General features: G+C 36.5%; 5 protein-coding genes across 5 annotated transcripts; 2 read left to right on the forward strand and 3 right to left on the reverse strand.

Moving 5' to 3' along the window:
* Window positions 1-1,265: 1,265 nt before the first annotated feature.
* Window positions 1,266-2,554, reverse strand: LOC101203459 (transcription repressor OFP2). Its single transcript, XM_004137634.3, has one exon. The coding sequence runs from the start codon at window positions 2,541-2,543 to the stop codon at window positions 1,512-1,514; it is 1,032 nt and encodes a 343-aa protein (XP_004137682.2). The 5' UTR covers window positions 2,544-2,554; the 3' UTR covers window positions 1,266-1,511.
* Window positions 2,555-7,285: 4,731 nt separating this feature from the next.
* On the forward strand, window positions 7,286-12,882 carry LOC101214466 (hypothetical protein). The gene is made up of 3 exons (XM_011653536.2): window positions 7,286-9,340; window positions 10,105-11,198; window positions 12,341-12,882. Exons 1-3 carry the CDS (start codon window positions 7,859-7,861, stop codon window positions 12,468-12,470), a joined length of 2,706 nt encoding a protein of 901 aa, XP_011651838.1. The 5' UTR covers window positions 7,286-7,858; the 3' UTR covers window positions 12,471-12,882.
* A 492-nt stretch (window positions 12,883-13,374) lies between these two features.
* LOC101214707 (WEB family protein At2g38370) lies at window positions 13,375-15,596 on the reverse strand. Its single transcript, XM_004137843.3, has 2 exons — window positions 14,959-15,596; window positions 13,375-14,853 (listed from the first exon to the last, which is right to left on the reverse strand). The coding sequence occupies exons 1-2, from the start codon at window positions 15,175-15,177 to the stop codon at window positions 13,585-13,587; spliced, it is 1,488 nt and encodes a 495-aa protein (XP_004137891.1). The 5' UTR covers window positions 15,178-15,596; the 3' UTR covers window positions 13,375-13,584.
* Window positions 15,597-16,161: 565 nt separating this feature from the next.
* LOC101214948 (PAN domain-containing protein At5g03700) lies at window positions 16,162-18,070 on the reverse strand. The gene is made up of 2 exons (XM_004137844.3): window positions 17,433-18,070; window positions 16,162-17,344 (listed from the first exon to the last, which is right to left on the reverse strand). Exons 1-2 carry the CDS (start codon window positions 17,829-17,831, stop codon window positions 16,385-16,387), a joined length of 1,359 nt encoding a protein of 452 aa, XP_004137892.1. The 5' UTR covers window positions 17,832-18,070; the 3' UTR covers window positions 16,162-16,384.
* A 2,911-nt stretch (window positions 18,071-20,981) lies between these two features.
* LOC101203709 (alanine--glyoxylate aminotransferase 2 homolog 3, mitochondrial) lies at window positions 20,982-23,632 on the forward strand. The gene is made up of 9 exons (XM_004137635.3): window positions 20,982-21,575; window positions 21,652-21,882; window positions 21,958-22,128; window positions 22,222-22,365; window positions 22,446-22,625; window positions 22,697-22,922; window positions 23,002-23,115; window positions 23,225-23,311; window positions 23,414-23,632. Exons 1-9 carry the CDS (start codon window positions 21,339-21,341, stop codon window positions 23,455-23,457), a joined length of 1,434 nt encoding a protein of 477 aa, XP_004137683.1. The 5' UTR covers window positions 20,982-21,338; the 3' UTR covers window positions 23,458-23,632.
* The last annotated feature ends 293 nt before the right edge of the window (window positions 23,633-23,925 follow it).

The following is a 23,925-nucleotide window of genomic DNA, read 5'->3' on the forward strand; positions in this document are numbered from 1 at the left end:
CTTTTCTCTGTATGTTTCAAATACAAGTTTTTCATTATTTATTTATCTGCACGTTACATATCTTTCTTTACTTGCATGAGAAAGAAATTAAAGAGTCACAGGGAAGAACAATATGTGTGCGTATATATGTATATTTTAAATAAAAGTTAACGATGAAATTAAGAAAAAAAATGAAAAGATCAGAAATATGTTATTTCGTCTGTGACTGTTTATGAATAAGAAGAGGTGACTTGACGGTATTAGTTGGCATGCCCCAACAAATATAATAATGAAAAGAGCAGATACGTTTCTATTTTCAATGTTCTTTTTACAAAAAAAAATATAGAATTTTTGCGTTGACAGAGACCTGCAGATATAACATAAAGGGGCAAGAAATTGCTTTCTTAACAAACAATTCAACCCAACTTTTTCCAATTAAAACTTCACTCATTGGGTTTCTCAAAGCTTTTCCAGGGCTACTTTCTTCCTCCTTCCATGGATTTTTTAAATGCAAAATTTTAAAGTGTCTCACAGTTTTTCATAATTTTGATGGGAAATAATCTAAACAAATAACTCAAACCACACGTATCTAATTAATATCATTTATCAAAAAAGCTTATACATTATTTTTAGTTTACTTGTTATTAATATATATACAAACTCCAGTTAACATCAACTGAAACGCACGATGCTTATATGCTAGTTTTAAATCTGGTTATGCTTTTCTTCTGATATTAATGTGTATGCTTAATAGAAGAAAAAAACTTGAGTTGTTGTCCTCTTCATTAATTGTTATATAGTGAATCTATATATACAACACGTATCAGACAACAACAATCAATTGTTTGTAGCCTTTTTCTTCCTATGCGTGTGTGGTTGAGAGTGATGTGGGATCAAATAAATTAAAAGATGCAGCTGAAGATTAATATTAATTGAAGGCCATGTATTTCACAATTCAATATAATAGACTAAAGTAATCCCATGCATGTATGATATAATGATATAGTACCTGGAGAAACCTTTCAACTTGGAAAAGCAAATTAGGAAATCTTCTTTTGGATACAGAAATAAATAACGAAGGGTAGGGGCCGATGATTTTTCTTGGCTTTAAAATGGTGGGCCAACGCCATTTGACATGGGTGGATCCTCCTCTTCCTTTCCTTCCATATTACTCTCTCTCTCACTCTCGTCTAGATATGTTCCTTTTCTCCATTATTAAAATCCCCCCAATTTCATGTTACTGAAAATCATATTCCGTATCATCAAATACTATTTGTACGCTGTACTTTGCTACTACCAAAATTTAAAGATATATATAGTTTCATCACTCCAAGTTTCCATACAGTACATAAACACAATATAATAATTTAGAGTAGTTTGAAAAATATGGAGAAAATTAATAATCCAGTAGTCTAGCTAGCTAATCTCCATTTATTTACTTAGAGAGTGAAGAGGAAAATAGAAGACCATGGAGATATTATTTGGGCAAATAATAAACAAAAGAAGAAGAAGAAGAAGAAATGAAGAAATAACTAATAATGATCTCCAATAATATCGGTCATGTCGAACCAGATTTGCTTGAAAACTTTGACGATTATGTCGTGATATTCGTCAGTGTTGAGAGAGAGATAGCATGCAAGAAGGTCTTCCAATTCATTGGACCCACTGATTTTGTTCTCCACAATCATCTCCACCATTGATTCTCTGAAATCCCTCTGTGGATCCTTCGTTGACTTCACGATCGCCAGGCTGTCGTTCAAACTTCTCTTCCCACTTCTCCGTCGACTAACATGACTGAATCTCTTGCTACTCGAAACTCTCGGAGAGTTCACAATACGAAGCTTGGGTCCTGGAGAATTGAGAAGGAACCGACGCGAGGGGCTGCTCCTGATCGGTTCCGATTTATCATTCTTCGTGATGGTGAGGGAGGGACACGTGGAGGCATCTGCGGCATTGGAGGAGGAGGAGGAGGACCTCGTAATGATTGGAGGAAGCTGATCAATAATCTGCGGAAGGGATTTCAAGTACTCTTCATCTGAGCCGTTGATTTTTTTGGGTGAGATTTTGTGTTCCTTTCCGAAAATGACGGCGTTGGGATCCTCTTCTTCCTTCTCTGCATGTAAATATGAATGGTGAGTTAAAACAGGAGGGGTAGTAGTACTTGTGGTTGTAACAGACTCTAGTGCCGTCCGGCCGCAGCTGCAACCGGAGGAAGAAGTAAGAAGCAAGGTGGAGGTGGGTGCGGCGGCAGAAGTAGGTCTTCGCCTGGGCTTTTTTCCTTTAGAGGATCTTCTGGGTGGTTCAAGCGGAGAATTATTGGCAGCAAGTTGGGAGGGGGTGAAATGAATGGATTTTCTTGGGTGAGAATAAACAAGATCAGTAGTATGGGAATTCTTGGAAGACTGATCTTTTTTGCTGTTTCTTCGCCTAATAATAGTGGTCATGTCTTTCAGCTTGTAAAACCATGAATTTGGCATCATATCCGAAACCCTAAACCTATAGTTTCCCATCCTCCAAATGTAATTGTTTCTCTCTCGACTGCACTCCACTCGATCACCCACCATTATATTTCTTTTTGCCTCTGCTTCAACTTCGAGGGGCCTAAAATAAAGGCAATTTCAAATGGGGTCCATATGGTTAGTTGGCTTTAATTATTACACCTTAATTACCTACTTCAATTGGGAAAATAAACCTTCCCCTGCCCCTAATCATTATTATTAAGTATATTTAACGGCCCTTTCGTAAAACTTTTCGTTTTTTAATTTTTATATTTTTGTTTATCTATAACAAAAACCTAAGCTTGTTAATTCATTTTGTTTCCTGTTTTAATAAAACTAAATGAATTTCCTTAATAGTTTTTTTTTTTCATTTTAATTTCAATTTTTCCTGATAACTTATAAGTTTCTTGAATTAATTAACAAGCATACTTGTTTATTAAAATCAAGTTAAAAATAAAACAAAGGAGATTGAGGGTATTTTCTTTGTGGCTTTGAAAAAACATAATTATATAAATTGAAAACTAAGACTCAATTCAGCCTAAGAAAGCAATTAAATAAAATATTTAGATGTTAAGATTTTACATTTTTGTTTAGAGAAAAAAAATTGAATGAATGACCTTAGGCTATATATATATATATTTTCTATCTATTTATGGAACAATCAAGATCCAAAGGCAGAAAATTGTGGGACGTCAGTTGTTTAGTGTGCCACATCACCATTCACATGTATGTTTCTAAAACGCTGTTTTCCTTTTGGCCCCTTATGCACAGATTTCTATACAACTATTTCTATACAACCAGACAACGGAAACAACCCTTCCTCATTTCTTATTAATAAAAATTCTCAATTTACTTAGTTTATCCTTTATATATATCCTCACTTTTAAGATGGTCTTTACTTTTGGAATTTGATACTGTTAGTTGTCTTCTTTATTAACCATTTAATTGTATATATACATACACATGTATGTAAATATAATTAACTTTTGTTGCAGTACCAAACTGTACGTTGAAACAGAAAAATTAGAAAGGGTTCGGTTTGGTGCCTACGTAATTAAGTGGGCATGCATTGTTGTTGAATGAAGAAGAATATATGTGTGTGTGTGTGTGTGTGCATACTTAATAAAGAAAGAGTTTTGTTTTTTCAAACAAGTTATATATACATATATAAACTGAGAGTATATGATCAGACCGTGAATTGATAATGCCACCGATCAATATAAATTACAACTATAGTATAGGTTTATATAATGCTATATATAGATGGATTTGAAATAATTATATATGTAATACTAATAATTAATGGAACATATATAGTTGTGGTTTTAAATATATATAGCAGCAGCCAGAGGGTAGAGGGTGAAAGTTTAAGCTTTGATGACATAAGAATTATTGAATTGCATTGAAGAGGCAGTGGATTATATTGAATCTGCAGATTTGATTTGGGGTTGAATTTAAAACAGAGAAAAGGCAAAATGAAATCCAACGCAAAAGACGACAAACTTAGGGTGATGGTGAAAGAGGATGAAAACATGAATAGACAAATACAAAACGTCAGAAATTGAATACGGGATCCCTTTTGGGATAAGAGAAAAAATATATGAAGAAAAGGAGCACAAAACCCTTTCTTCTTCTTCAATGGGGAAAAAAATGATGTCTCCAAATATTGGACTCTACTCCAAATAAAGGACATTATCAATTACTTTAACACCTTTCTTTTCATTTATAATGGGACCCCACCCCCCTTTCTGAATCTCCCTTTTCATTTTACTTTAACTCTTGTCTTATATATATGTATAAGTAATAATATAGTTCTCGTCTTAGGCTTGCCTTACACCTAATATCAAGCAACACAGGATCACAAGACACTCCAAACTCAAAATAAACTTGTATAGATATATATATGTATATATGGGCAAAGTACAAACGACTTAAATAACGACAGAAGAACCCGATGAAAAAAGAAAGCCCATATTTACATACAACCACCACTAACCTTCATCTGATTCACAAAACTGTTTAAGAACATTAGCTACTATCTGGAAAGTTGGAACGTAATCCATGTTTAACATAGAAACAATAAACAATATTGAAAATTAGGGTTTAATTAAAACTGAATTTTGGGTTACATTACATTCTAATTTCATTATGGGTGTTCAAACGTTCCCTCACAAGTAATGTCATACACTTGTCATTCATTGTTGAAAAAGGGTAATATCTAGATCATTAAAATAAGCAAACAAATAATGTTTGATTTATTCTGGGTTTTTGTTATAAATCATTCACACTCCTCGTAACTGTACCTAACATAAAAAGTAATGTCATACACTTGTCATTTATTGTTGAAGTATTTACTCTCTTCTCACAGTTCACAACCACATCTTTGAAAAGAAGAAGAAGAAGAAGAAGAAGAAGAAGAAGAAGAAGAAGAAGAAGAAGAAGAGTTACACATTTTATTATATATTTTTTTGTCCGCTTCTAAAGTGTTGGTCATCCATTCAGTATGTAAAAAAAAATACATATTTGTCTGAACAGTGGATGTTATTTGTAGCCTTTTGAGTTAGATTGGGTTGTTAGCTCGGCATATTTAGTAACTCAATTCTACCAATTTTAACATTAGTCAATTGTTGAAGTTTTTACTTAGAGAAACTCTATCTTTACTCCTTTCCCACTCCAATGTTTTACATCCACTTCACTTGTCGACGACCAACTTCAGCAACGTTCTCTGATGACCACTGTGGTGCTAACTCCTGCAATCATCTCTCATGCAACGTTCACCTTCAACAATATGCTTTGGATCACTTCTTGTTGCCAAACATTGGAAACCATCTCCATGTTATTATCTTCAGGGAAGAACTTAACCACACCTTCGATAATCATCTATAGCGATCACATTTGACATCCAAGTATACTCCACACAACTATTACCTTCAATGACGAACTTTAACAATCACCTCCAAAAACCAATTTCGACCACCAAACTTCATCAATCATCTCTAACAACCAACTTAAATGGATCATACATGGTAACAAAAGTTATAAGGAACAAAAAAAAAAAAAAGGGAACAGTGGAAGTATTTTTAAATAAAAAATTGAAATTATTTGTTACTATTTGTTTTATGTACAATGGTTGATACCCTTGTGAGTTTACTTTTCATTTCACCCAAAAGACATCATGTCACTTGTGATCATTGTTTTCTCCCTTATATACTAACGATACATCTAGAATTTGGAAAATACAGTTCCCATTGGGAAACCTAAAGTTTGATGAAAAAAACCTCTATACTAGGCCATTTTGAGACCCAATTAAACAACGACCCAACATTTATAATTTCAAAATGTATAAGTCATAATTGACAAACTTGATATTCAATATTTGTTATCGGTTAAAACTATATCATCAACACAGTAAATAAATTATGTCATCAATATACACTAATTAAATAATAAGTAACCCACAATATATATCGTACAAAACGAGAGATGTAAAACAATCAAATCATATTTAGTGATCTGCATATCAGTTTAATAAGAAGAGACAAAACCATTCTGATTTGAGGAGTTTATGCATGCATAGAAACACTGTATTGAATCGTACCAAAAGCCAACAGCAGGAGATGGTAATAAAAACAATACTCAACTTACGCTCGTTGGTTCTCAAAGCCCAATTTATGCAACATTGGACAAAGTAGTATAATAGGGCTGTAAGGAGGCCTCATGCCCTCTATACATAAACGGCCCAATAAGAATATGAAGCTCATTCGTACACACACACCTTTCAATGGCTTCAAGTCAACAAAGCACATAAATTTCACACATAATTTCACTAAAGATGAGCTTTGTCAAAAATATCCGTTTTAGCATTCTTCAATTTTTATTATTACTACCTATCATATCTTTGGAACATTCTATATTATCTTATATTTAGTGTAATGTAATTGTTTATCATTGAATCTTATAGCTATGTGATGCTAAATTTATTATTAAATGCATCTTCTTCTTTTTCATTAAATATCATATCTGCCTTCCATCTTGGGTTATACCCATTCCCTTTACAACAATTAATTTTTCTCTAAACCCTAATTAATATGAGATTAATTTCCTTAATCATCTCATTTTCCATTAATACATCAGTTGATTTCCAAATACTGCCAATATTTTATTTTGTAGTATGAATCTTACTTTTCTTGCTATTTTGTGTTAATCAAACACACATATTATATATTGATCCAACATTTGTGGTAATCTTTGTACTCAATTTAAATTATATACTTCATATCATAAATATACTATACACACCAATGAAATATAACCATAGAATTATATGTCTCGTACGTAATAACATGTAAATATAATAAAATCATATTATAGCAAAATCAAGAAGCATTAAACAGACTAAAAAAACGTAGAATAAAGGAACAATAATTTAAACAATAAAAAATAAAGCTACAGTAAACTATTCAGCAAGATATTTCTCCTTCTTGGGTTATTTTTTTCCTTTTGTTTTATGAGTAAAAAAGTTTAATATTGATATTTACTTGTGTGTTAAGTAGTTAATTTTGAAAAAGGGGGTGTTAAAGTAATGAAATTTATGAGAGGAGTGATTGGGAAAAAAATGGTAATAAATGAGTAGAAGATTAATAATAATATTCGTATACTAAATCCAAGGTTTTGGTTTTATGGGTTGAATAGAAGTGAACCGGGTTTATTTAAAAAAAGAAAGGAAGGGGATTAGGGGAAGGGAAAAGGGAAGGAAAGAAATAAGGAGGGCGAGGGATTATTTAAAAAAAGAAAAAACATAATAAAAATTTTATTGTTCTATCTCTCTCTTTCTCCCGTACTCTCTTTTATCATCTATCTCTTTGTTATCAGAGTTTTTTCGCTGGGACGGACGACCTTGACGACGGCACCGACGCTCTTTGGACTCATCGGATCATCTCATCTCATCTTCTTCAACCAAAGATTTCTGGTTTTCATTCTCTATTTATTTGCCTTCTCATTTCTCTATTATCTTTTTTTTTTTTTTTTTTTTGCTGCCATGCCTTCCGCATCTCCTACTCTTCCCAACCCCCCAGCTTCCGCCCACTCCATCCCCTTTCACATCTGATTACTTTTAACTTTAATCAATTGCACTGCTTCTGCTCATGTCCTATTTTCCAGCCATTTATGCTGGATTACTATTCTCTATCCAAGCTTTCAACATTTTTTTTTTAGCTCCTAGGGTTCTTCAACTTTCTTGAAATTCCTTTATTGCCTTTTCAATTCCCAGCCGAGATTAGGGTTTGGGTTTTCGCTAAGATCGACGATTCTCCCTCCTTTTGGGCTTGCTTCGCTTATTGGATTCTTAACGTGGAGCGTGGGCGGCGTGGGTTTTGGGGATAATGTGTATACTGTGCGTGATTCAGAAGTGGTCTCGCCGGGTTGCTACAATGCTTCCTTGGTTAGTTATTCCGCTGATTGGACTGTGGGCGCTCTCTCAGCTTTTGCCGCCTGCATTTAGATTTGAGATTACATCACCCAGGCTTGCTTGTGTTTTTGTGCTTTTGGTTACCCTCTTTTGGTACGAGATTTTAATGCCTCAGCTGTCAGCTTGGCGGTTGCGCAGGAATGCACGGCTTAGGGAGAGAAAGAGATTTGAAGCTATTGAGTTGCAGAAACTCAGGAAAACGGCAACTAAACGATGTCGGAACTGCTTGACTCCATATAAGGATCAAAATCCTGCGGGTGGTCGCTTCATGTGCTCCTGCTGTGGTCATATTTCTAAAAGACCAGTTTTAGACTTGCCTATACCACCGGGGTTTTCAAATTCTGGGATCATTAAGGAACTTGTTGGTAAGAGTGGGAAATTATTGAATCAGAAGGTATGGCCAGATAATGGGTGGATATCTGGCCAAGATTGGTTGGAGGGCGGCACTTGGGTTGGGAAGTCCGTTGCAGGAAAATCTAGTTATTGGAGGCGGAATGGTTGTGGAGGAGATGAACATTGTTTGGCAGAAAAGTCTTACTCAGGTATTGTAATTTTCTGCTGTAAGCTTTTTACATCTATTTTCTTGAGCATTAGATGGCTTTGGAGAAAAATGTTTAGGGTAAGTTCATCAAGAGAAGACAATTTATCTGATTCTGAGCATAGGGGGCTACTGGCCAAGATGGGCGAGAATGGGGCTAACTTTCCCGAGAGTAGGGTTGAAAAAGCACGTAGAAAAGCTGAAGAAAAAAGACAGGCTAGATTAGAGAGAGAATTATTGGAGGAGGAAGAGAGGAAGCAAAGGGAGGAGGTTGCCAGATTGGTGGAGGAACGAAGGAAATTGAGGGATGAGAAAAAGGGTGTTGAGAAGGATCGTGATAGAACATCGCAACTTTTCAGAGAGAAGGATGGGAAAAAGGAGGCTGAAAGGAAACGGCAGGAGAGAAGAAAAGAGAAGGACAAGAATTCAAGTAAGAGTAATTCAGACGCTGAGGAGTTGGAGAAGAAAACTGGTAAAGAAACTGAACGAAAGCGAGATTTGGACAAGAAAAGTGAGACTGATCGTCGTGAGAATCACAAACTTGGGCTAGAGGGTGTTAAAGGCCAGAGCAATGTGTGTCATAGTGTAAAGAATATCCCTGGAAATAATTTTGGCCGAGGATATACGGGTTCTAGGTATCTTGATCGTATGCGGGGTACTTTTCTGTCTTCTTCTAAAGCATTTGGTGGTGGTAGTTTGTTTGGAAAGGTATATAATGCTCCAGCATCTGTTGTTAAAGACAAGTCTAATGGCTCTATGGATCATGTAAATATGTCAGTTTCTACTAGAGATATATCATCTGAGCGTGTGGTTGGGAAATCTGCTTTGAATGGAGATGATAAAAACATCAACCATCCAGTAAGTTCTAATGCTGTGTCCTTTCCCCCCACACAACACACACTTACACGGATAAGTATTACAAACACTGTTTACTCTGTCACATAATGGAATGTTTTAGACCTCTGTCCTCTATTTTGCCCTCTTTCTCCTATAAACACAGCTATACTCGTATTTCTTTGATTCTAATTAATTAGAGAATAATTTCTGATGTTCTTAGCTTTGCTTGCTAGATAGGAAAGCCTTGTTTTCCTCCTAGTCTGTGGTCCTTTTGTATGCCTTTTCCCCTTTTATACTTCTAATGCATACAGTTCTTTAAGAATGTCAATACAAACTTCACTTATATTTTAGGTTTGAATTCTGCATTTTCTGAATGAGTGTATGGACTTTATTCTTCAATATTAAACAGGTGGCTTTTTTTTTTTCTTTTTTCGCTAGGGTTTATGTACATGACCCAGGTGGGATTATTATCAAAGATGGTAGTTTCAACATCTAGATGCCACAATTTTTTTCTTATTTAATATTTACTACATTGAACCATTGGAGAGAAAAACCTAAGGACTTTTGAATATAAGTTTGTCTTTAATTTTTTTTTTTTGTGTTAGCATGCAACATAATGCCTCTTGGTGGTGCGCAATTCACACACAGTTCTTTTGTAATCATAGATTATTTTCCTATAGTATTGTTCTTTTGGCTTTGTGTGAATATATAAGGTTCCTCCACTTCATATTAATATATATTGAAATGAAGAGCGATGGTCTGAAGTTCTCATGTTCACTGCGCAGGTCTTCACTGAATCACAAGCTGTTGTGGCACCTAAAAAATCTTGGCAACAGTTATTTACCCGTTCGCCATCTGTTCCTTCATCCACTAGTGCCAATGTTATAAGTAGGCCAGTAGTGAAGCCCTCATCAGATATCAGCAATACACAGCTTTCTGGGCAAGTTATAGGCTCACAGTTATCTGGGCAAGTTTCTGGAGCCCAGTTAACTGGGCAGTTATCGTCGACGCAGTCATATGATAATCCTATTAATTTTGGTCTGCCATCTCCATTTACTATATCCACCTATCCTAAGGGTCCTGCAAGTAGTAGTATAGGTTTTTCACCTGTAATTGAACCTCAGTTTTCTCATGTTGGTGAAGGGTCCCATGAATTTGTGCCTGAAGAGCCAGAGCTTTTTGAAGATCCTTGTTACATACCTGATGTTGTATCTTTGTTGGGTCCCGTCTCAGAGTCACTTGATGATTTTCGGCTGGATTTAGGAACTGGCTTTGTATCAGAAATGGAAAGACCACGGACTCTAAAAACTGCTTCTTCGGAAATTAACAAACCTTCTCCAATCGAGTCACCTTTATCACGGGAAAAGCATAATTGTTTTAATAATTTCCCCAGCACCCCCAAGGCATTGGATCTGAGAAGTCCTCCCAAGGATGAGATGAATGCAAATGAGAAGGGAACATGGCAGATGTGGAATAGTTCTCCCTTTGGCCAGGATGGTTTAGGTTTAGTAGGTGGGCCGGCTGGCTGGATTCGTCCTGCTGAATCTAATAGACCAAATATGGACGATTTTTTCCACCCCCCTCAGAAAACTTTTCCACCAACATTCATTAAAGAGGATCAAGTTTTGTCTGGCACACTTCCTTCGCAGAACGTTTTCCTTGGTAATGGCCAAGGTGTTGGGCCATTTAACCAAGTTATAAGTTGTGATCATGATCCATGGTTAAAGAAGCCTTTCTTTCCGCCCTTGTCTAGAAGTGAGAACAATTTCACTGTTATGCCTCAGGATGAAACTGTTCAGAATGAAATGATGTATGGTAGCCCCAACAGATCTTCCACTGGTCATCCATTTGAGCTGCCTGCAACTAGCTGTTGGCCAAAGTAAGTTCTTTGATGTCTGTCTTTTGGAAACAAATATGATACTCTTCCGTGATAGTTAAATAATTAAGCGGCTGATTAAATTATGAATGATTTGTCTTCATTTTGTAAACACAAACTGTCTGTGTATCTTTTTATTTTTGCTAAGCATATATATGTACATGCACACCCACTTTTTCCTGCCATCGGAACAGTATGCAGCGTGTCTAAATTCACCATAATTTCGGCTGTTTATCAACTTTATTAATGTAGGCAGCTTTAGAACTTAAAACGACATGCAACTGGGAGAGTTCGATATGTTGTGTCTTGAGTCTCTTGACTAGGCAAACTCCTCTCGTCATGGATTTCTGAATGCGATTCCAATTATCATTATATATGTGTATATATACATATCAAATTTGTCAACCTTAGTTGTTGTATATGCTACTTGTTTCAAATGTTAACTTGAAATAGATTTTTGACCAACGTTTTTGGCTATTGTTAGTTACTGTGGCGTCTATGTTTGTGCTTTCATTTCAAATTATTTTTCCTCTAGGATTGTTCTTGTTAGAGATATGTGCTGTTTGAATCACTGCCCATTAATTAAGGAGAAATCCTACTGGTTTCTTTCTATGTATATTGTGTAATTCTCTAATTCATTCTAGGAAATAATACTGAAAAAGAAATGCAATCAAACGTTTCTCACGTCTGTTTGCTAATTTTGTAAACAAATTAATGTGCTCTGTTTTGATTGGTGGTAGCAGTGAAAAAATCAAGCCGATGATTGATGCAAAAGAAAAGTCGTTATGAACACATTTCGACCGGGGTGTGAAAATGCATAGTTGAATATTTTTGTTGATAGTTGCACTACTAATTTAATTAATTACTTCGAGTCTTATTTTATTTGACTGAAGTCTTTTGGAGTAGGTTGGGTTTTTTATTCTTTTATTATGCCCGTGTATTTTCAGTGTTTTTTGTTTTCTAAAAACAAACAAATATTGAATAAGTTATCCATGCAAAGGGTTAATTATGGCTAGCTATTTTGATGGCATTATGTTAGTGTGATTTGGTAGATGTATTGACTTAGCTTGACGATGGTTCTAGACAGTAGTGAAAATGAAACAACAATTTTATGTTTCTAACTGATTATAACTTTATTTTGGCAGAGAATGGGAAGCACAAGGGTCAGGGATGGGTGCTGGAAAGCCATCGGTTGTGAAGCCACCTGTCGGGGGTCTATTTCCCTCACCAGATGTACAGTCACTGTGGTCTTTTGATATGAAAACCGGAAACTAACACTATAAAAAGACTTATTAAAAAGAAAAAAGAAGAAAAAAACACGACTCCTGTTCTGGAGAGGCAAATAGTCTCTTTGGGACATGGAGAGTTTAGAAGAATACTGGAATCCAATGTCTAGTCCTCTTCTCCTCTTGTAAGGGAGATTGATGTTTACTTAGATTAGCACGGATAGGAATACAAGTGGCATGCATTTATTTGTGCATCAGGTAACTGATGGGGTCTTCATCCATATATGATTCATCATATTTTAAAGTTTCTATAACACTTGCTAGAGTGGAGGAGCCCCCCCTTTTTGAGGAAAAAAAAAGGAATTTGTTCATTGGAGCTATATTCCCTTCTTGCTTTTGCTTGCATGCCTCACTACTAATCACTTAAATGTCGTCTCAAAGATTGGTGGATTATCATCAAATCACTGACTCGTCTCTCTCTCTCTCTTTATATTTTATTCGCACCAGTCTTAAAAAAGGAAAATAGAAATACACTCTCTTCTCATTTGTCAGCATGGAAATTGATAATCCCCCACTACAATCCAAAAACTTCTCGTCTATGTAGTTAGTTTCAGTTGCATTGGAGACAGGATTCTATCATTTACTCTTCTGAGCTGCATAATGAACCTTTTGAATCCTGTGCTGTTTACTTTAGTTGAAATAACCTTTTATCCAAATTCAATTCCATATTTTGATGTATAAATTGAATTCTCACCTTGCTGCCATGCCGTGACAGTACAGGATGTAAATCTCTCTATGGGTTTGAGAATCAAAGATTTGTGTACTGTACTATTTATTTACAAACTATTTGACTGCTTATTTGTTGTATGTACACTATACAAAGTAATTTTAGCCCAAAATTTGTTAATCACCTGTATGACGAGGAGAGTGACTAAAGGAATGAGATCATCATCAAATCTTTTCAAACAAACTTCACACTAGGTCCATTCATAAATCAAAAGAATTTGGAGGAAGAATCCCTCCCCAATCAATCGTGGATACATAATCCTAACAGTAACAGTAGCTAAAGGTAGTTTCACAAGCTGAAGTCAGTACTGAACTCACAATTAGATGTATACAAACACACACACAACAGTTCAACTTAAGTTTACACAACACAACATTCATTTGAGGTTGGGGGTTGGCTTCTTTCTTTTCTGGTTATCATCGTTCTGCTTTGCTAGAAATGAGGGGAACCGTGCCACAAATCCTGATTTCTTTCGCTTTTTGTTGGAGTGTTTTTGGTCACTGCTCCATCGTTCAACCTTAACACAATTTGACATGTCCCGATTTTGTTTTCCGAGCATCTGTGCGAGTGATACCTTTCGTTGCTTTAAGAATCGTTTCTCTGCTGCAATCCCCGACATCAGTTCTTCCTGGAGGAACAACTTCCTGCTCAGTATCTGTCCTATTGAAAGAGATGGCTTAAGGACAGGGGTGGTCGCTTCATGTTCAACCACAAGCTTTGGTCCACTCACAGCAATTGGACAATACTCCATCTTACCCTGCTCCCATCCCCATTTCTCAACTGCTTCTTTCACTGCAATTTCTTCCCTCTTTGCAGCCTCCATGCTGTTCAGAACTTCTTCCAATGCAAATTTTGTGTTCTTGATTTCTTCTGTTGCTTCTTTCACCTGCTTCAACACTTTCATTTTTGATTCATCCCCCTTCTCAACCTCTTGGTTTGTTAACACCTTCGCATCACCCAATGTAACCGCTGATTCCTTCATTTTTGCAGCTGCTGCCAGTCTAATTTCAGCCGTTCTTATTTTACTCTTTCTTCTTTCAATCTTTGATATTGTCCTCAAAATTTCAGCCTTTGCAGCTTCCCCCATTTGTTTAAACTTCTCAGCCTCGGAATTTAAATTCTGCAGCTCCTTGAGAATTTCAGCACCATGTTCTTCCATGTTAGAATCCTTAGCAACTTGCAGCTTTTCCCTCGTTTGATTCAGCCTTTCTTCAACTGAGGACATTTTCAAAGAATTCTGCCTCAATCTCTCCCGAGTTTTCTCCAACGAGAGTCTTTCTCTCTCTAGTTTCTTGTTAAATACTTCCATTGAAGCTCGAATTTCAGAAATCCCATTTGTGGTTCTGCTTAGGTTACGCTGAGCCTGCTCGAAACCTTGCACAAATTTCAGTCTTTGAGCTTTGTGACGGCCAATGTTTTCCTTATCACCATCTTCTTCTTCCTCAGCTGCACCATTTGTGTTTACATTACTTACTTCAGATACCTCCTTCCGCAGCTCCATTTTCAAATCCTCAACAAAAGCTCTCGTTGATTCGAGTTCTTGTAAAATATCAAGAGTCTCCCTCTGCTTCAAAATCAGATCATTTTCCAGCTGAGATGCGTGATCCTCCAGCTTTTCAATGCTAATTTCTTCCACTTCATGTTGCTGATCCAGAGAATTAAAAGGAAAATGTGAATTGTAAGTCACTGCAGGTCATCACAGAATTTACTCGTAAAGAGAGAGAATAGAGAGAACAGAGAGAACACTAACCTGTTGCTGGAAGGGTTTGTTAGAGGGTTTCCAGTAGCCGACTCCACCGAAACGACATACTGCTTCCTTCACAGACTCGAAGGGGGCGGAAGTGTCGATTTCAGGTCTCAGATCATCAGATTTTGTATCTATTTTCGGCATTTCCGGTCCTTGGAAGCTTTCTGTACAAGGCCCACCAACATAATCTGGAGTTAGTTGCGTCTCATCCATGGAGCTCATGCAAACAAACAAGGAAACTAAATTGTTGAGGGAAAAAGACAAGAGAATTTAAAGAAGAAGGGAATGAAGGTTAAAAACTTAGAAAGAAGAAGTTGAAAAGTCGTCCAGAGTGTTAGTGGGTTCGTTCTGAAGGAGGAGAAGGGAGAAAGAAGTAAAAGAAGAAAGGGAAGAAGCTGATGGTTGGGTTTGGGGGTTTGGGGGTTGGGTGGTTGATATTATTGATATTTGAAGAGTGGTGGGGTCAGAGTGTCCCAACGGCAACATTTGATGTTATTTTTTATATTTTACCAACGGCTTTCAACATTTTCCGCTTTCTTTTGTAGACCGTTGAAGTAAAAGCATTTCTTTTACATTTACACATTACACATTATACACATTACCACTCTACAACAACAAGCTTTAGCTTATACAAAGCCTTTCTCTTTGCTTTCCAATTTGTCTTCCACTCTCCTTTTTCTTTTCTTTACATCTTACTACTATCCCTTTATTTCAAATACAACTCTAATCCCATTTTGTATTTCTTCTTCAATACTATACATTCCCCACCTATTTGATACTTTTTAATAATTTATGAATTTGTAGAGACACAAAATTTAAATGCTATAGTTTCATTATACAAAAAATATAAATTTATATCATATGTTAAGGTTAATTAAAAAGATTGGTGGGTGATAAACAAATAATGTTAAGATTGTCAGATTTTCATTATTAAAATGGGTATCGTAGCATATGTAACCTATTCTCATTATTGGAACGCCCACCGGCCACCACCACCACCACCACCACCTCCAAGGCTCCAACCCACTAATCACTATTAACTTCATGTCTCCTCAAATCAGAGAAAAGCCCTTCCTTCCTTACTTAAACACCTCCACCCTTCGCTTCATCTGAAATCCAAAACAAAACTCCGCCCTTTGCCACAGAAAACAACATTCTGCTTAATTTAATTAGTTGACATTAGTAAAATTAATTAAATACAAATAATTAAAAGAATGAGAATCACTTTTAGTTTTATCCAACAATATTCTGAGCCAAAATTCCCAGTTTTGATACATTCATATCACCGCCAATATTCTCCAATTTATTTCCTCAGAGGGGAAACAAAAAAGGAACAAAAAAAGAACATAAAATCAAAACCCAAAACTCTCCAATTCACAAGAAGATAAAGAAAGAAAGAAAGAAAGAAAGAAAGAAAAAAAGTGGTTAGTCAAGAACGGACATCTGTATCCATCAAATTCTTCCTCTTCCTCCTCTTAATGAAGTAATAGCCAAGGCCTCCAGAAACAGCAAGAATAACCAAACCATCAACCACACCCACCACTGCAAGCACCCATCTCTTGAGTCCCGATTTGTGCGACCCCAATGCAGTCCCTTTCCGAACCTTAACCATATAACTCAATCCCATTCCCTTCTCAATCTGTTTTACTCCTATCACCACTCTGTACAAATAACACTCCTCCACCCCCGAATAATGCAACGCCGCCACACATTTACAATCATCCAAACACCACTCCCCGCATTCCTCTTTACTTACATTCACTCTTTTCGCACCATCTCTCAAAATGCTACTTACTCCATCCAATTCCATCATCTCCCCTTTAGCTTCACAAAATTCACCACCCATTTCCTCCCCGCACTTTGAACCAATGCAGGAGCAGGAGTTGGAAAATGTGCAAATTCCGTATGGCTTACAAGCCAGAGGGAGGTCACATGTGGTCGTGAGTGCTCGAAATGAAGCTTCGAAAATTCCGTTTTGAGGGGAGTATGAATAAAGGCCCAGATTCCCAGTTTTGTTCCCCAATGCCAGAAATCTCAGAGAGTGAGGCGTTCCTGATGGGATTGTTGCAATTTTATTGGCTCGGTCGTCGAAAAAATCCAAACCCTCGGGGTTAAGGGTGATGAATGAGAGGTTGATGTTGTTGGGAGGCTTGAATTCCCAATAAGAATATTTGCATTTTGGAGAGTTGAGATAGAGAGCGATTCTTTGGGTTTGGATTTCGAAAGAGTAGAAGAAGGTTGAATTTGGGGGAAAGGAAGTTAAATGGGTTTTCACATTTAAACTCTGCCCTAAAACCATCACGTCGGTTGGGAAATTGAAACTCTGCCACTTAATTCCCTCAATAGCATCCACCAGAGCCAAATTCCCATTCCTCGATATTCTAAGCCTCTGCATCCACAAAGCACACACACTCAGAAAAAGAAAACCCGAATGCGAGTGATTTCACATCAAACGGAACCATGCCGTTTAAAAGTACCTCCACACCTTGTCGGGAAGTGCCCGTTCGCCACCCCACGTGGCCGGTGGGACCCTTAAGCCTCAAGTCCCCGTCGGCGGTGAGCTCAAGGACGCATTTCTCCGCAGTGAAAAACCGGGAAAAATGGCCGGAGCTCCACATCTTAACTTCTCCTAGGAAAACCTGCAAGGAACACGAATATTGGCCTTGCGTGGCTTCAATTGCTAAAGCTACTCGGAAATTGGGGGGCATTAAATGCTCGGTTTCCATTAGAAAGGCCCTTCCGATGAACCCTTCGATGTACTCCGCCGGCACTGCCAGATGAACTTCATAACCAGTAACAAGATCAGTTCTGGAAATGGAAGGGCTGAGATTCAAGCAAAAAATAAAGAGAAAACAAAACCCAGGAGCTACCTTCATGAGAGGAAATATGAAAATCCAGAAAAAGCAAATAAATGAAGGGGGGATATTAATTGTTGGCGAAAGAAAGGAAAAGAAATGAGAAAGAAAGAAGCATATGAATGATGAGTGAAGATGATGGAAGGGAACATCAGAGCAGTCCACTCCCACTCCCACTCCCACTCCCAACCAAAAAGGGACTCACCACCTCTCATTTTGCCTGCCTATGCTAATGTTCAAGTGTTAGTGGATTCATCATTAATTGCATCCAGGTATTCTTTAGTTATTAATTCTTTTCTAATCCATAATTGCTAAACTAAGTATGTTCATTCCAGCAGTAATTAATTAAAGCTATCTTTCCCTCTACAGCCTGTCCATCTTACACTTTTATCTTTCTTTTAATTTTGCATCATATTCTTTTTATATACAACTAGCACTTCAATTTCATCCTTGTTATCATAACTTTTTAGACTGAAATTGGTTGTGACATTTGCTTATTAAGGATGCGCTTATAAACCCAATTCATCAATCTCCATGATCATTATTCACTTCTACTTACTGTCCTTGGAAAACTTAACTTTCCATACTCTCTATGTTTACTCTTTACAGACTTTCAGTCTAATTAAACATTTACTGCATTCTTCAAACTTTGATAATAGCTAATTTGTTATGAGTCACCTCATATTTTGGTCAACTAAAATTGGTTTCGTTTTAGTAGTTTGAATGATGCATTAATAAGATATACAAAAAAGAAATACATGCACTCACCTTTCAGAGGTCCTTTTTGTTAGAGAAACAAAATATTAAGTTTGAATTTGGGTGTGTTTGGAGTATTATGTATAGAACAAAAAAGGGATGAGTAAGCATGAATATTTATAGTGTGTGAAGTTGAGAGGCAAAAAAGGGAATAAAAAAGATGGAGGTAGGACCAAAGCAAAAGACTTATTGAGTTATAGGCTGAATGAATGAATAGATTGGGAATTTGTTTATACATCTTTTCCTTTTCTTTTGCTTCCATAATTTCACGCTCTATCTGTCTGCCACGTTTCGGGTCCACGTGTACCCTCCCTTCCCTTCCCTTCATGAGTCCAACGTCCATGACTTCCTTCTTACGTTTCTCTGACGTCTCAGTCTCATCTCATCTTCCACTCCCCTCATACTCTCCATTTCGGCTGTTGCTTATGGGCCTTCACCTCAACTCACTCCTCCAACTTCCATACCCAATGGACTTCCACCCTTCATTATTCCATATCTTTGGGCCCAAAATGGTCTCCTCACCACCCTGCTTCGCCCTCCATTGTCATTATTTTAGCCTTATAAGCAAAAGTAAATACTAAGAAAACTCAAATTGAGCTTAAATGCGAAAAACAAGTTGATATTTTCCATGATTCTCTAATTTCCATTCTAAATTTTATCCTAATTTTGGTTGATTGCCTCCAACTAACATATAAATTACATCAGTTACCTTATGAATAATATGTATGTAAAGTGTGAAGGTCTTAATATACAGTGGTTGTGAGAAATGAAGATATAAGGGAATTATTAGTATTTAAGATCTATGATAATGAAAGAGAAATTTAAAGGAGAAGTGAAGTGTCACAGGCGGAAAAGCATAGAGGAGGTAGAGGGAGTAATATATTTGTATGATTGTGATACGGTGTCGTTTATTGTGAAAAAGTAGGGGGGGTGCCATTGGTTGAATACAAAAATTAAAAAGGAAAATGATTGTTTAAACTTGAAAAGAGAGAAACTCGAAAACGGTAAATGATACACACACATACACACACATATATTATATGCCTTTGCCGTCCAAAAATACTATTCTCTACCCTTTCATCTTCCCCTTATTTCAGCCAAATTCATTCCCTCTCTCAATAAAATATTTGAAAAGCTCATTAAGAAATTGACAAAATTATTGTTGGATCAATAATGATGATGATTTTCATGCTAGATAACACATATACAACCGGAATTAAATTACATGACTCGATGTGATGTGATGTGATTGAATTAAGAATAATATATATTCCATCAACTTGTAGTAAAGTTGTTGCGGATATATATCCAATTGATTGAATTGGAAGTAGTTTTAAGAGAGAAAAATATGCTTATGAATGGTGAGGAATGTAATGTATATACTTATATTATACTTTAGGCATATAGGGATAGGAATGAAGTGTGTGTGTGTTTTTAGAAATCCAGCAAGCTGTAGTTGAGGTGCAATTAAATGGGTGTAGGTGGAGATGTTGATGAGGATTATATATAGATGAAATATAAAAAGAAAGAGAATAGCAAATAGCAATTATTATTTGTGGTAATTAGTAGACGAGACCTAACCGAAATTAGAAGGGGAAGGGAAGGGAAGGGAAGGGGCGATGATGATGTTTAGATTATTAGATTAGGTTGGGACTTAAGAAGATGTATTTTATTGGGATATATATGAACCTCATCTTGCTTTTCTTCAAATACACCATTTATTTTTATATCCAAATTTATTTTTTTCGACGTGGACTTAACTCATTGTTTTTGTTTTCTTTTATATTTTTACGTTTTATAATTTATCGAACAAACCTAAGCTACCAATTAATTAATTACTTCTTATCTCTATTATATTATTAGCCATTTATTATTGTTATTGTTATTGTTATTATCATAAAATAAAACACTGCACTACTGGCAATTAAATTATTAACTTTGTCTACCATTTCCTTTGGTTCGATCCCACCTTCCAAAACAAAAACAATATAAAAATTCATTTGCCTTCACAATTAACACTATTTATCTATGGGGATCGGATATGATTGCCTGTAACAACTTAATACCCCTGCTACATTTATTATATCTCAATTGTATACAGATACAACCACATTTTGTTTTAAGCTCAAAAGTATATGTAGGATTGAAAAACGAAATAAACACAAGTTTGTGGAACGTATTTCAACAACTTAGGTAGTCAAGTTTATGTTTGCATGCAGGAAATGATGAAGACAAGCATTTAGTTTGCACACAGGTTGGAAGTACACTAGAAGCATTGTGTTAGTGAGATAGAAAACTGATACTTTTGATAGATCGACAACTTGGGTTTTATTAAGATAGATTGGATGTTTGTTTGAAAGAAAGAAATAAAGAGGTGATATTTTATGGATTTAGTAACTAATAATAATTAATTTTAAGTTGTATCAATATAAAGTAAGAAGCAGTAGAAGATGGTATATATTAATTGATCGAAATTAGTGGTGGCAACACAAAGTTTCATTAGGTCAGAAATAGGCATTAGCCATTGATAAAGAGGAAAGAAAAGTAAGCAGAAAGAAGAAAATGGGATTGTCCAGATTCAGAAAGCTGAATATGGGAAATGCAAATCTGGACATTTGAGTTTTGCATATCATTGCATGGCCACCAAAACGGAGGGTAATTTTGGATATTCACAAAACCAATCACAGCCTTCCTTCCTCTACCCTTTCTTTATAAAACCTTCCCTTCTCCCCCTCTATTTCATAACCATCAACTTTTCTTTCCCACAAAACAATGCTCAGATCAATTCCCCCCCTCAACCGCCTACTGCGCCACCCCTTCTCCTCTAATAAAAACCGGTGCCTTTCCTCTCCTCGCCTCACCCCCACTCACGATGAAGCAGTTGCCCTTCCTAAATTGCCAGCTTTTGATTACAATCCTCCGCCGTACGAGGGGCCCTCCGGCGAGGAGATTTTAAGGAAACGGAAGGAATTTCTTAGCCCTTCTATGTTCCTTTTTTATAAGAAACCTGTGAGTTCGGGAATGGATATATGGATTCATTTTGTTAATTAAGGTTATATTATTGATTAATTTGGATGAATGGCAGCTAAACATTGTACACGGAAGGAGGCAGTACTTATTCGACGAGAATGGGCGGAGATATTTAGACGCTTTTGGGGGGATCGCGACTGTGAGCTGCGGTCACTGCCATCCCGAAGTGGTTGAAGCCATTGTGAATCAAACAAAAAGCCTTCAACATTCTACTGTTCTTTATCTCAATAATGCCATCACTGATTTTGCAGAGGCTTTAGCTTCCAAATTGCCCAACGACCTCAAAGTTAGTTATAATTAAGTAATCAAATTGAATACACATAATAGTAATAACGATAATAATTTATGATGTGTTATGTAGGTGGTCTTTTTTACGAACTCCGGAACGGAAGCAAACGAGCTTGCGCTGATGATGGCGAGGCTATACACAGGCAACCATGATGTAATTTCTTTAAGAAACTCATATCATGGTAATGCCGCTGCAACCATGTCCGCTACGGCTCAGAGCGTTTGGAAATTCAACGTCATTCAGGTCTCCCCACAGGCCCTCCCCGCTTAATTAATTCCTTCCCAAATCAATTATTTACAACTAACTTCTTTTTAAAAAATGAATTGAATTGTATAGAGCGGAGTTCATCATGCTATGAATCCAGACCCATACAGAGGCATGTTCGGATCAGATGGAGAGAAATATGCAAGAGACGTTCAAGAAATCATTGATTATGGAACTTCAGGGAATGTTGCTGCCTTTATATCCGAAGCTATACAAGTAATTAACTTAATAAAGCTTTGATCATTATTGTGTTTCGTCGCATCCTTTAGATTAAAAAAGAATGATAATTGCAACAGGGAGTGGGAGGAATCGTTGAAATGGCGTCTGGTTACTTGGGGGAGGCATACAAAATGGTTAGAAATGCAGGGGGTTTGTGTATTGCGGATGAAGTCCAAGCTGGGTTCGGCCGTACAGGAACCCACTTCTGGGGTTTCCAAGCCCAAGGCGTGGTTCCGGACATTGTAACCATGGCCAAAGTTGGTATTAATTCTCTTCTCTTATTTATTCTTTAACATTAAACAATATAATTAAAAATGAAAACTTGTAGGGAATTGGGAATGGAATCCCAGTGGGGGCAGTGGTAACGACAACAGAAATTGCCCAAGTTTTGATGAGACGGAGTTATTTCAATACATTCGGAGGGAACCCAGTTTGCTGTGCAGCAGGGAGAGCAGTTTTGAAAGTGATTGATAAAGAGAAGCTTCAAGAAAACGCATTCACGGTCGGCACATACCTCAAAAACAGGCTCGCAGCACTTCAACATAAATACCAACGTATAGAACTCATCTTCATCTTCAATAATTCAATTAATTCTGCTTTTTTTATTTAAGATTTCAAAATTCAAAAGGGCAGTGATTGGAGATGTGCGAGGAAGAGGACTGATGCTTGGGGTTGAGCTCGTCACGGATCGTCAGTTCAAGACCCCCGCAAAGGCTGAGACTCTGTATATAATGGACCAAATGAAAGGTAAAAGTTGGTTTAGTTAGTTGAGTTCAGGGTAATAATGTTTTTTCTTTTCTTTTGTTGTCATAACGTATAATAGCTGATTAAATTACATATTTGGAATGGAATGGAGATTTGGGAGTGCTAATTGGGAAAGGAGGGTGCCATGGGAATGTGTTTAGAATCACTCCTCCGCTTTGCTTCACAAAACAAGATGCAGGTTAATTCATTCAATCATTCAAATTCTAGCTGCTACCTCTTCTCTTTTTTACCCACAAAATTGGTGTACTTACTCTCTCCTTTTCTCTCTTTTTGGGTGCAGATTTTCTTGTGGACGCAATGGACTACACCATGTCCAAGATCTGAATTTAAACAAAAACAAAACCAATTGTACTTCGATGTAAATCAATTAAGAAGAGAACTCTAGCAATTAACTGTCAGATTTAAATCTCTCTACTTATCATATAATTCTTAGAGAAATGTTGCATTGATTGTGTGAACGCACCCATAATAATAATAAATAAATAAATGAGTATAAAAATTGGGAATTACAAAGTAAAAACTAACAGAAAACGATTGAATTAAAAGGAATGAGAAATTGTTGTGAGATGAAAAACAGAAGGAATCATAGAGAAGAGATGAAAGAAGGGTGCAAATTCCTCAGATGAGTATGAAAGAGTTTTGGAAAATGTAGGAATCATGTGGACGGGGTAAAATAAAGAGCATATTGGAGTTATTCTGTTGTTTTTATCACTTATGGCTTTGACTTAATACTGTTCAGAGTATGGCCTCGTGAGGACATTACGAAGTTGTACGTCATCATCAAGTATTCAC

Source organism: Cucumis sativus, chromosome 3 (genome assembly GCF_000004075.3).
Source record: "Cucumis sativus cultivar 9930 chromosome 3, Cucumber_9930_V3, whole genome shotgun sequence".
Classification (NCBI taxonomy): Eukaryota; Viridiplantae; Streptophyta; class Magnoliopsida; order Cucurbitales; family Cucurbitaceae; genus Cucumis; species Cucumis sativus.

Excerpts from the sequence above, each read along its gene's own strand:
- LOC101203459 (XM_004137634.3), bottom strand. The coding sequence starts at position 2,543 with ATGGTGGGTGATCGAGTGGAGTGCAGTCGAGAGAGAAACAATTACATT.
- LOC101214466 (XM_011653536.2), top strand. The coding sequence starts at position 7,859 with ATGTGTATACTGTGCGTGATTCAGAAGTGGTCTCGCCGGGTTGCTACA. Across the intron at positions 9,341-10,104 it reads ATAAAAACATCAACCATCCA|GTCTTCACTGAATCACAAGC; the intron begins GTAAGTTCTAAT and ends TTCACTGCGCAG. Across the intron at positions 11,199-12,340 it reads GCAACTAGCTGTTGGCCAAA|AGAATGGGAAGCACAAGGGT; the intron begins GTAAGTTCTTTG and ends TTATTTTGGCAG.
- LOC101214707 (XM_004137843.3), bottom strand. The coding sequence starts at position 15,177 with ATGAGCTCCATGGATGAGACGCAACTAACTCCAGATTATGTTGGTGGG. Across the intron at positions 14,854-14,958 it reads ACAAACCCTTCCAGCAACAG|CAACATGAAGTGGAAGAAAT; the intron begins GTTAGTGTTCTC and ends TCTCTGGATCAG.
- LOC101214948 (XM_004137844.3), bottom strand. The coding sequence starts at position 17,831 with ATGAAGGTAGCTCCTGGGTTTTGTTTTCTCTTTATTTTTTGCTTGAAT. Across the intron at positions 17,345-17,432 it reads CTTCCCGACAAGGTGTGGAG|AGGCTTAGAATATCGAGGAA; the intron begins GTACTTTTAAAC and ends TTGTGGATGCAG.
- LOC101203709 (XM_004137635.3), top strand. The coding sequence starts at position 21,339 with ATGCTCAGATCAATTCCCCCCCTCAACCGCCTACTGCGCCACCCCTTC. Across the intron at positions 22,129-22,221 it reads GGAAATTCAACGTCATTCAG|AGCGGAGTTCATCATGCTAT; the intron begins GTCTCCCCACAG and ends TGAATTGTATAG. Across the intron at positions 22,923-23,001 it reads ACTTCAACATAAATACCAAC|TGATTGGAGATGTGCGAGGA; the intron begins GTATAGAACTCA and ends TCAAAAGGGCAG.